The sequence below is a fragment of the Colletotrichum scovillei genome, assembly GCF_011075155.1.
Source record: "Colletotrichum scovillei strain TJNH1 chromosome Unknown Contig00012, whole genome shotgun sequence".
NCBI lineage: Eukaryota > Fungi > Ascomycota > Sordariomycetes > Glomerellales > Glomerellaceae > Colletotrichum > Colletotrichum scovillei.
In genome coordinates, this window is record NW_023336270.1 from 495,960 (window position 1) to 509,474 (window position 13,515).

The window sequence follows — 13,515 nt, forward strand, 5'->3', positions numbered from 1 at the left end:
AGTCTATCAATATTCTAATGTCCCACGCGTCAGGTAGATTAACATGGCAATTTGAGCTGATGAAGCCATCAAGGCGTTAAACACAATCATGGGCATCAGCTCTTTGCCACTTTTTGGAAAGTGGTGGTCAGAGAATCATCATCCTACCTATCGGCAAAGATCCGATTAACTATTCCACCAACGGACTTTAGCTAACGTGCGGGATTTCGCGAGTGGGGGAACATTAGCCAGCTGGGAGCATCCACTTGTAAGCCGCCGTAACGAATTACGACAAGGTCGCAAACCCCGGATTCATCCGGCTGGCCTATCGGGCCTGCATATCAAAACTGGAGACAGCCGGCCGACCAGATAGGAGAATGTAAGTCGATCGTGGACGTTGGGCTCGGTACAACGTGAGGTACATTTATCTTTATGCTCTTTGGACAGGTCTTTGTCTTCTACATCATTTTCCTTATCTTCATCGTCAATCTATCGGCAATCATGGCCGTACTCAATATCGTCGAAGCCTCAATCGAAGATTTACAGAATGCTTTGAACAGCGGTTCAATTACCAGCGTCGAGCTTGTAGCGCGTTTGCTTCGCCGAATCAGCACTTACGACTGTCGTGGTCCTGCCCTGAATTCGATTCCGATCCTTAACAATGACCTTTTCGAGCAAGCTGCCAAGTCTGATGACCGAAGGGCATCTGGCGAGAAAGTCAGGCCCCTGGAAGGGATACCTTATACGGTCAAAGACAGCTACAAAGTCAAAGGCATGGTAGCCGCTGCAGGATCTCCTGCTTTCGAACATCTGATTTCCAACGAAGACGCTTTTCTTGTGAAGCTCATTCAAGATGCTGGCGGGGTGCTCATTGGCCGGACAAACATGCCTGCAATGGCTTGCGGCGGCATGCAGAGGGGCATTTGGGGAAGGGCCGAGAATCCTTACAACCCAGACTATCTGGCTGCAGCATTTGCTTCAGGTTCATCCAACGGATCGGCTGTTTCCACAGCAGCATCGTTCGCAGCTTTTGGGCTTGGGGGCGAGACAGTCTCATCCGGCAGGTCGCCTGCTTCCAACAATGCGCTTATCGCTTACACTCCTTCGAGAACTTTTCTATCAAATCGCGGCAGTTGGCCTTTGTATCCAACATGCGACGTACCAGTGCCTCATACAAGAAGCATGAAGGACATGTTGACTCTCCTGGATGTCGTTACTGCACCAGACCCAGTTGCCAAAGGCGATTTATGGCGAGAGCAGAAAAGCGTCCAATTACCGCAACCTTGGAAGGACCGGCCTGAGAGCTTCAGAGACCTTGGCTCATCAGACACATTGTCTGGGTTGGTTATTGCTGTGCCAGAGATCTTCCTCAGTGGACCGGTACCTGAAGGAGCAAAGCCTATCCAAACGAGTCCAGCAAGTATTGAGTTATGGAAGCAAGCACGAAAGGATCTTGAGTCGCTTGGCGCAAAGATCGTCATGGTTTCCGACTTTCCGCCTTTGACAGCTTACGAAAATGACAACCTTCTGCCGGAAAGCTGTCCTCGAAGGCCGGCGGACTGGCATGCTACTGAGAGAGGCGCATTAGTGGCACATGCTTGGAACAACTTCCTTCGAGACTTCAATGATTCAAAGCTCCCGGATATATCTGCAGTGGACGCTTCGAGGATCTATCCAGACAGTATGAGGACTGAGGCGGAACTACAACACTTCGAGAAGCCCAACGCAATTCAGTACCACCGGCTGGCCGAATACGCCAAAATAGGGACTATTCTTGATATAGAAGGTCTGGATCAAGCTCTAAAAGCTCTAGAGGGCATGCGAAAGATTCTTCTCGAGGACTGGCTCACGGAAATCGGCTGCGATTGCGCTGTCTTTCCCGCTGCTGGCGATGTCGGACCTGCCAACGCAGACTCAGACTTTGAGGGGGCATCACTGGCTTGGCAAAATGGCGTCCACTACAGCAACGGAAACAGAGCCATTCGACATCTCGGCATACCTACCGTCTCAGTTCCTATGGGCATCCTGAGAGACAAGCGTGTGCCCATGAACCTCACGTTCGCTGGCAGAGCTTATGATGATGTCCAACTTCTGAGATGGGCGAACGCTTTCGAATTAAGAACAAAACATCGCAGTCCTCCGCTACATACGCCATATCTTGAATCTGATCTTGTTCAACTTTCAAACAACAAGAAGAACAAATCGCCGAGGCCAAAGCTAATTATAAGCACGTTCACGACGGTGCCAGCATCTGATGACACTAACCCGCTGTTGGCTGATATTCTTGTCGAAGGATCCGTGACAATGAGTGCGCCAATGGAAGATTTGCCGGAAATTGAGATTACCATTGACGCACAAACACTTCATCCAAGTTGCATCGACATACAGAGACAGTCCCAGTCTCTAGAGGGACAGTTGGTATTCTCATTCAGGTTCAGAACGAAAACTTCAAAGCCTCCCACAAAACAGGGTTCAGACATGACGCTGGCTCCAGTTGCTCGAGACAAGATTATGGTGGTGGTTCTAGCAAAGGCTCCAGCAAAGGGTAGCCCATCAGGCTGGATGGGGCTGATTTAGATGCACCTCCAGCAAATGCTCGCAGAATCGAGCGTGGCTAGATATGATAGATCTCACAGTTCTGACAATGCAGCAACCATGCACTGTTTTCAAATTAGTTTGCGTATTTAATCCAAGTGATGATTGAAAGGCGCTTGGTTTGGGGCCATATTGTTCTATTTAGGCAAAGCCCTAGCCCAGTAAGGTAAGTAGATGAAATCTCTTTCCTACACAGTGATTGTTGCGCCGTGTACTTGACAGCGCAATGGTGAGTTTACACCTCAGCTTCTAAGACGTTTGTTAGATTAGAATGAAAGGCCATGTCAGAAGGGAAACACGATGAATTCTACAATGTTGAGATGCTTTGCGTCTACCGCCTACGGGTACGAATCCCTACGGGTACAGACCAATAGCCCTACCTCAGTGTCAATCATTTCTTACCAAACAACCAGATTACCATTTCACCTTTTTTTCCTCGTCATGGTATACTTTCGATCGACGTGCTTCTCTGAAGCCGCTCTTCACTGGCTTGCTGTATCTCCTAGACCGCGACTGCTCTCAGAATTCCAGCAAAGCGATCTGAAGATATTGGCGTCGGTTGAAACTTCTCTTTGCCATCTCTGACTAGTCTGTGCAGTCCTGCTTCAGAATACCATTCTTTCCTGTGCTTCTTGGGATTTAGATCTTCGGATGGCCAAGGTTGTGTGCCATCGCTGCCTATGTAGCCAACCAGCTGTGGTCGTCGGTTTGCCAGGGTTGAGGAGTTTGGATTGAAGTCATGTTCGCCAGTGGTGTACCCATGTGCTGTGCGAAACATTGTATCATTTACCTTGTACGACGTGGTCACATGCCATCTATCCGTTCTGTAAGCAGGCTTACCACTTGGCCGAAAGCCGGCTTTGGTTATTTTGTGCAAATGAGACCTAAACCAAAGAAAGCAGTGATGAGCAAAGGTTTAAATCAGTGATAGACAATTCTGAAGTAAAAATGCACATACCTGATGAGAAGAGATCGCACTTGACTTTGATTCAAGAGTGCTGTCTTCCAGTGAGCTTTGAGTAAATCAAGAGGATGTTGACTATTCAAAAGACCCGGTTTGTTGATTTTCCAGATCACTTCAACATATCCCTTGGGCGGATTGATACCTGACATTTTGTTGGTTTTCTTTTGGTCTTAAATTTGTGGTGTTTGTAGCCTGGCTGCTGCAATTACCGTTGGTGGAGTGTCGATGTGCGTGATGCTCTATAATAAGAAAGTACTTGGAACTACGAGCAATAATTGAGACTTATAGTTATTCTTCAATATCATCTGTATTCCGTAGAGACTAAGAAAGGCTCTTCTAGGATAGTTAGGTAGTCCTAAAATGCTAACAAAGATGATCGATCGGAATTAGAGACCACTACCTTAAGTTTCATATCCAAGAAGATGAAAGAAGGTCTCTAGCTTGCCGACAACGACCCCTTCTCACGCCTTCTGTATAGAATCTGTAGCTAAATTTTCATTGTTACATTTTAGATAATCACAATTGCAGTGCCTTTCAGTGAGTACGATGTTGTGGTAAATGTTTTGTGTACATGTATTGATGATAACCCATTCATAAACCGGCCACCAGAAGTCGCATTCGTCCTTTTGTTCCGCTAATATTTTGAAACTTAGAGTGTCTTACTTTGATCGGTCTAACCACCCAGATTGAAAGCCCCCTAATGCAGTCCGTTGGCCACAGTGCTTTGCCCTGCCTTATCTTTCTACGTGAGAGATTGCTCCTTGTTCCTATTTTCACACATTCACACCCGCGCTTTCAGTCCATTGTGCTAAAGATATAGAATAACGCAGAGGCCTTAGGCCTAGGGATATTAGCAGCAACAAATAGTCCGTCTTTGTACCCGCTTTGACAGTATTATCACGCACATGTTTGAGGTTGGCACTCCTTGTCGTAGTCATTCTGTTGCCTTCGGTCACTTTACTTGGAATCGATGTCATAAACCCCAGGACACCCGTTTATGTTGTTCGCTTCAATCGCTTGCCAGTGTTCATCTTTCATGTCTACTTTACCCATTCTACCACTGAGAAAATATTCAACGACAAAATCGCATTCTCCAAACTTTGACATCAAGCTTTTCGATATGGGGCTCATATGGGACCTCTTCCACCTCAATCGAGAATCTAAAAGTGCAATCATCAAGTACATCAAAGCCGCCGTAGCTGAGCAACAAAGTCAACCGTTGACCGAAGAACAACGAGACAATCTTTCGTATCAGTACTGGGACAATGAGGAGCCTGAGGAGCCGTACATGGCCTACGAAGAGGGTATGTTTCATCCTGTTCAACTTGGCGATCAGCTTGGAAATGGCAAGTACATTATTGTGAACAAACTTGGAGACGGCTCCTTCTCCACAGTGTGGCTTGCACATAGCACCAAGACAGGAAAGAAGGTTGCTGTGAAGATCTGTGCCTCGAAAAGTGAGAGTTCATCGACGGGTGACGAGATGAGAATCTCAAGGATGCTTCGAGACGACTCGTCCCATCCTGGCCATCGCGTCATAGGCTACTACAACGACATTTTTCTTCACCATGGGCCCAATGGTACCCACGAATGTCTTGTTAGCGAGCCAACACGTGCCACGATAGCGGAGAGCAAATTCAGAGGATTCGTATTCCCTACTGAGATTGCACGAGCTTTGGCGGCACAACTGGTGCTCGGGGTTGCATACATTCACTCAAAGCATATTGTGCATGGTGGTAAGTTCTCAGTTCCAATCTAACACGTCAAATACACATAAGGCTGACCATGAGGATATTGCCGAAGATCTCCACGGAGGGAATGTGATGCTAGCTATGCCGGCTGGCGAGTTCGCTTGCCTGACAGTAAAAGAAATCTACGAGAAATACGGGAAACCAATTATCTTGCCGATGGATCTTTGTGTGGAGGCTACCGATTTCCATGAAGAATACCCTCTGCCAAAGAACGCGCCCCCATACATGCTATGGAAGATGTTTCTTACGCAGGACTGTGACGACCTGGAGCTGTCGGAAGCACGGGCACAGATCAAGGATTTCGGTGAATCATGGCAACCGGAGCTAGTGACGCGGTACGAACTCAACACGCCCGAGCCATATCGGGCCCCCGAATCGATGATCGCCAAGAAGCTGCAATTGCCCATCAGCTATCCCGCTGATGTCTGGGCACTGGGATGCTTCATCTTCGAGCTTTACGGCAGGATGGATATCTTCGGGACATACGTTCCTGGTTATAACAGTGTGTTTGCCACAATGGTCCATTGTATGGGCAAACCGCCGGCATCGTGGTGGGACGCCTGGGAAAAGCGCGACAAGCACATTGACGATAATTGCAACTACGTCAGAAATGGCAAGTCGGATCCGACACCTGCGGAGCCGGACACAATCAAACGACGAGTGCTGGAGCTGATCCCTGACCAGAGAGCCATGGACAGGTTCCCTGAAGAGAAGACTTTTGTGCCTGAGGAGGAGTTACAGGACCTGGCAGCGATGTTGATGCGGATCTTCCGCTGGGAGCCCGAAGACAGGGTGACAGCAGAAGAGCTAATCAGCGACCCATGGATGCAGAAATGGGGCATTCCGGCAAAGGAAGCTATGGAGGTGGCTTACGAGAAGAGGCGCAAAGAACACGAGAAGCCCCCGTTGTTGTCGAAGTCGGTGGCCGTTGGGTTGGCGGTTGGCGCTTTTGACAGATTGGCCTACATTCTGTCTCTATTGTCTCCAACTTCTTGGTGGCGCAATCTGAAATGGGCTTTGGGGGCATGAGACGCTCGGCTTGTGTTTATCGTCTGTGCCGTGTCTAGGCGAGAGGAAATTTGACAAAAATGAAGAGAAACGGCTGGAGTGCTGGCGTCACCTGTAGTTACGGATCATTTGTAAATCGCATTAAGATTACACATGCCGATGCCATCCCGTTGCCGTACTTGGTCACTAAAGAAAGTGGAATACCTCTGCAACAAAACGGCGCCGCTGGCCGCTTGAAGACTTTTCAACTCAAACTCATTCTATTCTGGAACCCACGACATATTGAAAAGAACTATTCATCAATCAAATCAGCCACTTTGTGATTTGATCATTGTCATGGCAAGGCAAGCCTCGCGTTCAAGGGGAGTGCATTTCTAGTGCAATCTATTCGTGATTGGTGGCTTTGTTGGGGTTGAAGAGCCTAAGTATACGAAGCATGTTGCTCGAATTCGACCTCCTTGGTGAGCCGAGCGCGGAACTGCGCCGACGTAGCTCACATTAGACGCAACATGATCCGCGGTCTAGGAGCCGAGACGAACCGATCATCTCATACCCGCGAAGTTTCCTCAAACGCAAACCGAGGTCCTGGAAACGAGAGAATACCTCAAACCCCCACACTTCAGTGAAGCTACGGGAAGGCTGCATTCCTGGCGCGTGGCTTGAGGTTTGCGGGGTAATTGAATTAGTGGTAGAGCCAAGTGTCGAGGCGTGTCTTGTCAGGAACTTCTGTCAAAATGTGCACAAGCGATCCAAAACGCCACAATGCGAACTGTTGTTTTCGACGCAAAGTTGCTCTCAGCCAAACGCAGGTGTGTGGGGGAGAGCTCCGGGCATCCGGCGGCGTCCGCCTTTGGTTCCTAAGTCCGGTTGTCTCTGTCTCATCTGCATGACCCTACATCCACCTGCAGCATCCATCGGACCGAGAACATTCTGACCAGTCGTTCCAGTCGTACTCTGGTATTCAGTCCAACAGGCAACACGTTCGAGTCAACCAGGAAGACAAATTGTGACTACGCAGCAGACAGTATTACTCACACTTCCTGCATCGGCGGACGGAGTGGATCAGAGCCAAGTCCGACCCGGAGCCGGGGTGGAGTTGTGAAGCTACGATTGAGAATTTACGGGGCAAATTTTCAAGATTTGATGATCCCAGAGTGAGCTCGAATTCAGTCTCGGGTAACTCCCGCGAAAGCCTTCCGGAGAATAAGAGCTTGCTTACGGATGCCGACTCTCCCAGGCATATGAGAGGTTCGCTTCGGATACGAGACGCCGTCTCTCGTTGACGGCCGTCAGTTGGTATTATTCAGCTTCCCACATGACGCCGATGCCCGTCCCGCGTGGCTCTAGCCCTCAAAAGGCTGCACAAACGTGCATACTATTGGGAAGCCGCTTGCTTGCTTCGCACCAAGAGGAAACGCGGGGTTCGGGTGGGAGGTTGGGGCGACAAGCAAGGAAGCCAAGCAGCCCCAGCAAAGCAGCAAGGGATGATCAATACCCATTGCAAACCCCCATCCCTGCTCGATGCTACCGCTGCCGGTCTACTCCAACCCGGGCCTAGACTCGCGTTGGTGCCGTCCTTTTCGAGGACAGTCTGTGGAGTCGGGAGGATCACCGACCCTGTCGTGAGTGTGAGTCGTCGCGCCGAGGTCGGGCGCAAGAAAGAAAAAAAGTAACTGAGTGAGTGACCTTGCTAGACAGAAACCGTCGTGGAGGAAAAAGAATGGGTGACGAAATATAAGCTGACGGCCACCCTGAGAGATCTTCGGCTCCGTCTGGTCTTTCGCTGTACTCTCAAAGTTTCTGTTTCTTCTGCTCTCTTGCCGGGTTTTGTGTCCGCGAGGCCGTCCTTGTTGGTTGGAGAGTTCTACTTTCGTCAATCTTACCAACACTCAGGGGCCATTGAGCTCAATCGACCCCCAAGATGCAGTTCGACAAGGAGAACAAGGCTGCGGAGTCGCCATCGCGCTCCCTTGACCATGCGACAGACCTAGATCGACCGGTCTATGGCGATGATGCCCCCATCGAATGCCCTCCTCACACAACAGAGTCGAAGCTCATCACAAAGATCGACTTCCGCGTCATCCCATTCCTGTGTGTCATGTACCTTCTGGCCTTCCTCGGTAAGCTCTCTCCCCTGCCCTCAAACTGCGGCGACTCGACAGCAGCCATCGCCCGAAGCCTTTGCATTTGCCTGCATGCTGATCAGAATCGCAACCCACTAGATCGCGTAAATATTGCCAACGCCAATGTCTTCGGACTGTCAAAAGAGCTCGAGCTGGACGGCACACTGTACAACAACGCGCTCGTCGTCTTCTTCGTGCCATACATCCTCCTCGAGATTCCCTCCAACATCCTCCTAAAGAAGTTCAAGCCCCATGTCTGGCTCAGCATCAACATGTTTGGCTTCGGCCTTGTCACCATGCTCCAGGGCTTCGTGCAGAATTATGCTGGCCTCTGCACGACGCGCTTCTTCCTCGGTGTTTTTGAGACGGGCATGTTTCCGGGAGGTATGCGACCGCCAATTGTTCCTTGATGTGGCCAATCCCTTTCGTTCACAAAGCTGATCGACATATCTTTTTTCCAGCGTTCTACCTCATCGGCATGTGGTACCGTCGCCACGAAGCTCAGCGCCGCTACTCCTTCTTCTTCAACAGCACCACCCTCGCCGGCGCATTCGGCGGTCTTCTTGCTGCAGCGATCGGAAAGATGAGCGGCGTCCGCGGCTACGCCGGCTGGCGCTGGATCTTTATCCTCGAAGGCCTCCTGACTGTCGTCGTCAGCGTCTTCTTCTTTTTCTGGCTGCCCGACTTTCCAGAGGACGTGAAATGGCTCAGCGAAGACGAGAAGGCCTTTGTGTCGGCACGCTTGCGCGCGGACCAGGGCCGCTCTGCCGTTGAGCGTAAGATCACCTTCCGCGACGTTGGACGCATCTTCAAGGACTATAAGGTCATTGTCGGAGGCTTCATGTACTTTGGTCTCATCGTCCCGGCGTACGGGTATGCCTACTTCGCACCGGGTATCATCCAGACCTACGGATACGACAGCATCCAGACGCAGCTGCACAGCGTGCCACCCTGGGTTGTGGCCTTTGGCTTCTCGATGATCATTGCCTTTATCTCAGACAAGACGCGACACCGGTTCGGATTCGCAATCTTTGCTATTTGTGTGGCAATCGCTGGGTTCGCCATCTTGATTTCTGTTCACAACAACACGTCTGTGCAGTATGCGGCGCTGTTCCTTGTCGCAATGGGCGCGTACACCGCCATGCCAATGTAAGTCCAACCAACGCAATCTGCATGCTCTGTAGATGTGATTGAACTGCGTGCTAACTTAAGCCTTCTAGTATTGTTTGTTGGTTCAACATGAACCTGGGTGGCCACCACCGACGTTCTATCGGCAGTGCTTGGCAGGTTGGTTTCGGTAACATCGGCGGTATCATTGCTGTGTTCGCTTTCCTGAAGAAGGATGCGCCAAAGTACATCCCTGGCTACAGCATCAGTATCGCTTTTGTTATACTCAGCGGCCTTGCATGTTTGGTCTATGCAATTGGCTGTTGGTCTGCAAACAGGCACAGAGATCGCACCGCGGCGGAGTCATCGTTGACGGAAGACGAGAAGATGGAGCTCGGAGATATGTCTCCTGATTACAGGTATCTGCTGTAGTCATCTGTCTCGAGATGAAGTAGGAGTTGCCTTGATGGTTGACCTGCATAATGAAAATAATTCCTCTGCATAAATTACTTATGCTACCCCGCCTTTTCGATGCATCAACATCCGGTCCTAAGTAGGACCTACATGTTATCGCTCACAACAGCCAGCAGTCTTTCGTTAAGTGATTTCGGGTATTGATAGGCCGCAATCACAGAGCAAGCTCTCCAACTACACGACTTTCGTCGTCTTCGAGGCATCTTTGGGCCATGTTGTTGGAGTAGAGTTGAACTGTTGGCCCCTTCTCATTTTGATCTACATCGCATACGTATTCCCTTAAGCGTTGTGCATGTCTATGCAAGGGTGGCTTTCCAATTTCCAACAGCTTTCAATCACCTTCATCACCCATCTCGAGGTGTTGAACACATGCGAAAGCAAGGAACAGTCGCAATCACCAACCAGTCACCAACATATGGGGCATTGTTGGACGTGATCCGCCCGATGGCACACATCCCATTGGGCCATCAGGCGCTCTCCAAGGGGCCGTATGCCGGGGCATTTATCAATTCAGGGGGGCTGCATGCGGCGTAACACTGTTGGTCCAACAAACATGCAGAGTTCCCGTTGGTTTTCGCTTCCGCGCCGCGTCTGCCCGCTTTTTCGCGCCGGTCGCCTCAGATGGTCGTCAATCAAGAATTTCATGCAAAAGGTGCTACTTCCTCGTGCGCGGACTTCAATGCCTGGTTCTCTCAGTATCAACCAGTACACAGAGTCGTCTATGTGTTGTGTGAGTCCGCAACTCACCCCGAATCAGCACGATGCTCCCAGAAGCCCTTGTTAGCGTTTACCAGTCGTACAAGACGGACACGGACTTCATTACTACTTGGCTCGCAACCACGGCACGAGCGTACGGTTGTCCTGCAGAGCTCATCTCAGGGCTTCGAGATTCAAAAGACGACAAATTTGACTCGGCGCCGGAAGATGATAAGCCGACCGGTCAACGCAAGGGCAAGTCAACCAAAGAAGCATCAAAGTCATCGCAGAAGAAACCGCGCAAACGATACATCCTCGCCGTCAAGGATCTCCTACCGCTGGCTCAATTCCTCGCAACATCACAGAAGCCAGCCATCGCCCCTCCGGATAGTCTAACCGCCGCTCTTGATAGAGTGATCGATCTCAGGGCCAAGTTCAGCACTCAGCTGGTTGAGCATGGTGCCACGACCAACGCTCAAGACGACAGCACCCATTTCTACTTCCTCAGGGTCTTGTGTCAAGTACGCCACGTTTTGACAGCTCATCGAACTGCTTCCCCAACCAACACAGCAGCCTCAACTGGCGATGCTGCCGAGAAGGCCCAGCCATCAGCCAACAAGTTTGAAGGACTCCTTGTGTCGGAGCCGTCCGCGCAATTCATCAACGCCCCAGATGCACCTCCACCAACGAGACCAGCAAAGTCGGAGACCGATGCCAACTTCGAGGCCGAGAGCGAGATGTCGAGCTGGGATGCTCAGTTCGTATGGCAGCTGGTTTGGAAAGACCTTCACGGAATGCGTCAGAGAGTCAGGTACATGTGGCAACAATTCCGAGAAGGACGCCACGAGCTCGTGTCCGTTGCATTGGCCACCAACACCGCCATCGACCTTGCCCGTAACATCGTCGAAGATGTCACGCCAGTACTTCAATCTCAGCCAGGGGGCCTGTTCGGGGTCATCTGTCTCTACAATGCCACATTCACAACTACGAAAATCCGCAAATACTCGGAGGGTCTGCTTCGTTTCCCAGAGAAGCCAACAAAGGAGGAGATTGCGTACGTTGCGGGCGTCCTAGACTGCACCAACGCTTACAGCATGCTGCAGCAGCTCCTTCCAAAAGATCAAGGCCCCATCAACCCACCATTAGTCACAAAAGGCAGTCCAAAGATCAGATTAGCAAGGACACATGGCGACTTTGTCATTGACCGGAACGCGGTCTCTGGTGTTCTTTACGATATGTACTTCATCACTCGTTACATCCCAGACTGGCCAGTGGACGATGGCGTCTTGCGAGGGTTCCGAGAAACACTGCGGACGAGGGAAATCCCCTTCTACTTTGCGTATGCAGTCCAACTTCTCATTGACATTCATGGAGTCATGGGACAGAACCTGCCGTCCATTCGAGTACAGTTTATGCGAGGGTTGTCGACACTACAAGAGCTCATGACACAGGCGTGGTACATCCACCAGAGCACAAGAATGGACCCAAAGGCACTCAGATGCTTCCCGCTTCTCCAACAAACGGTAATGAGCATGTCCAAAATGACACGCGACCCCATTCTCGTCGAGAAACAGCGGCTCAAGAAGCCCATCGCAGATCCCTCTCTGGAACGCCTGCGATTGATGAAGACTGACCCCGTCATGGCTGGTCTGGTGATGTATACCTTCCGAGCAGCAACATATCGAGTCGGAATCTGCCTTGCAAACGACACACTATCCGTCATGTCGACCATGCATCTCTACAATGCTTTGTATCAAGAAGGTCTACTCAAGTCCAAGTGGTGGGACATCGAGCTCATTAAGGAATTGGCTGGCAAGTCCCAGTTCTACGTGGGAAACCCCCCAAGCGACCCGACCGGATACATCAAGAGCTTTCTCATGCAAACCGGCCTGAAGAGCGTATACATGAGCCAGCTCAAAAGGTCAAAAACGCAGACGAAGCTCTACAAAGAGCTTAAGAACCGGAGACGGATTTCTGAAGGAGCGACTGTTTCTATGATGTTCTACGAGAGGTACTGCAACGAAAAAGGCGAGACTTCAACAGGAAACTTCACTGCTGAAGACATAGTACGCATCCTTGACCACTGCCCGGAGGGTTTGTGGTTTGATCACCCTCAAGAGGAACCCGAGAGCGAGAGCCAGGACAAAGGCTCTAAGAAGTCGACGCAGAAACGCAAGAAGCCTGCAAAGCCCGTCAAACCTAGCCTACCTCCTTACGATATCATCACCTCCCTTGGAGTTGGGCTCTTGGATGAAGCGGCAGAGTTTGGGTTTCCGTGGCTAGCCATGCATCGCAACGCATGGCACTTGATGCGAAAGATTCGTATGGCCAGCGAACGTACGTTCATGATGTTGGTGCCAGGCTACAGCATGTCTGAAGCCGGGCTGATGACGCTCACCACGTACATCCTGGATGTTTTGGTTCACGCGAGGCCCAATAACTCTCTGGGGAAACGGGTTACTGAGGAAGTGGCGGCTACGTTCAATCATTACCTCACCCATGTTCCGAAAGACCACGGCTGGTCAGCTGGCGAGACGGTATGGAGGGAGATGGAGATTGCCCTTGGCGTTGGACTCCATATGTACGAAAGGGTTGTCGGGAAAGTTACGCAAGGTGGTGAGTCTGAGGAAGCACCACCGCCTGAAATAGTCACAGACACGGCTGTTCCAGTGTGTTGACGTTTGTCTTATTCGATTATGAGAGCTACATGGGTAGATGTTTCTAGTCAAGGTCCGGATGCGATTTTGTATTGTAGGTTTCATTCCTTGTTGGCGGTACCTTTACGTTAGAATTCTCCTTGAAATCTCACTGACATTTG

The 13,515-nt window shown here is 50.5% G+C and overlaps 4 protein-coding genes across 4 annotated transcripts; all 4 read left to right on the forward strand.

The window, feature by feature from the left end:
• Window positions 1–480: 480 nt before the first annotated feature.
• HER10_EVM0008491 (uncharacterized protein) lies at window positions 481–2,556 on the forward strand (the record flags this gene model as incomplete). Its single annotated transcript, XM_035478009.1, has 2 exons — window positions 481–1,188; window positions 1,453–2,556. The coding sequence occupies 2 exons, from the start codon at window positions 481–483 to the stop codon at window positions 2,554–2,556; spliced, it is 1,812 nt and encodes a 603-aa protein (XP_035326271.1).
• Window positions 2,557–4,658: 2,102 nt separating this feature from the next.
• Window positions 4,659–6,318, forward strand: HER10_EVM0011431 (protein kinase domain-containing protein; the record flags this gene model as incomplete). The annotated part of the gene is made up of 2 exons (XM_035480864.1): window positions 4,659–5,130; window positions 5,342–6,318. 2 exons carry the CDS (start codon window positions 4,659–4,661, stop codon window positions 6,316–6,318), a joined length of 1,449 nt encoding a protein of 482 aa, XP_035326348.1.
• Window positions 6,319–8,096: 1,778 nt separating this feature from the next.
• Window positions 8,097–9,959, forward strand: HER10_EVM0009896 (major facilitator superfamily transporter; the record flags this gene model as incomplete). The annotated part of the gene is made up of 4 exons (XM_035479368.1): window positions 8,097–8,417; window positions 8,520–8,804; window positions 8,882–9,569; window positions 9,641–9,959. The coding sequence occupies exons 1-4, from the start codon at window positions 8,219–8,221 to the stop codon at window positions 9,957–9,959; spliced, it is 1,491 nt and encodes a 496-aa protein (XP_035326308.1). The 5' UTR covers window positions 8,097–8,218.
• A 639-nt stretch (window positions 9,960–10,598) lies between these two features.
• Window positions 10,599–13,433, forward strand: HER10_EVM0009527 (uncharacterized protein). Its single transcript, XM_035479013.1, has one exon. The coding sequence runs from the start codon at window positions 10,763–10,765 to the stop codon at window positions 13,373–13,375; it is 2,613 nt and encodes an 870-aa protein (XP_035326299.1). The 5' UTR covers window positions 10,599–10,762; the 3' UTR covers window positions 13,376–13,433.
• The last annotated feature ends 82 nt before the right edge of the window (window positions 13,434–13,515 follow it).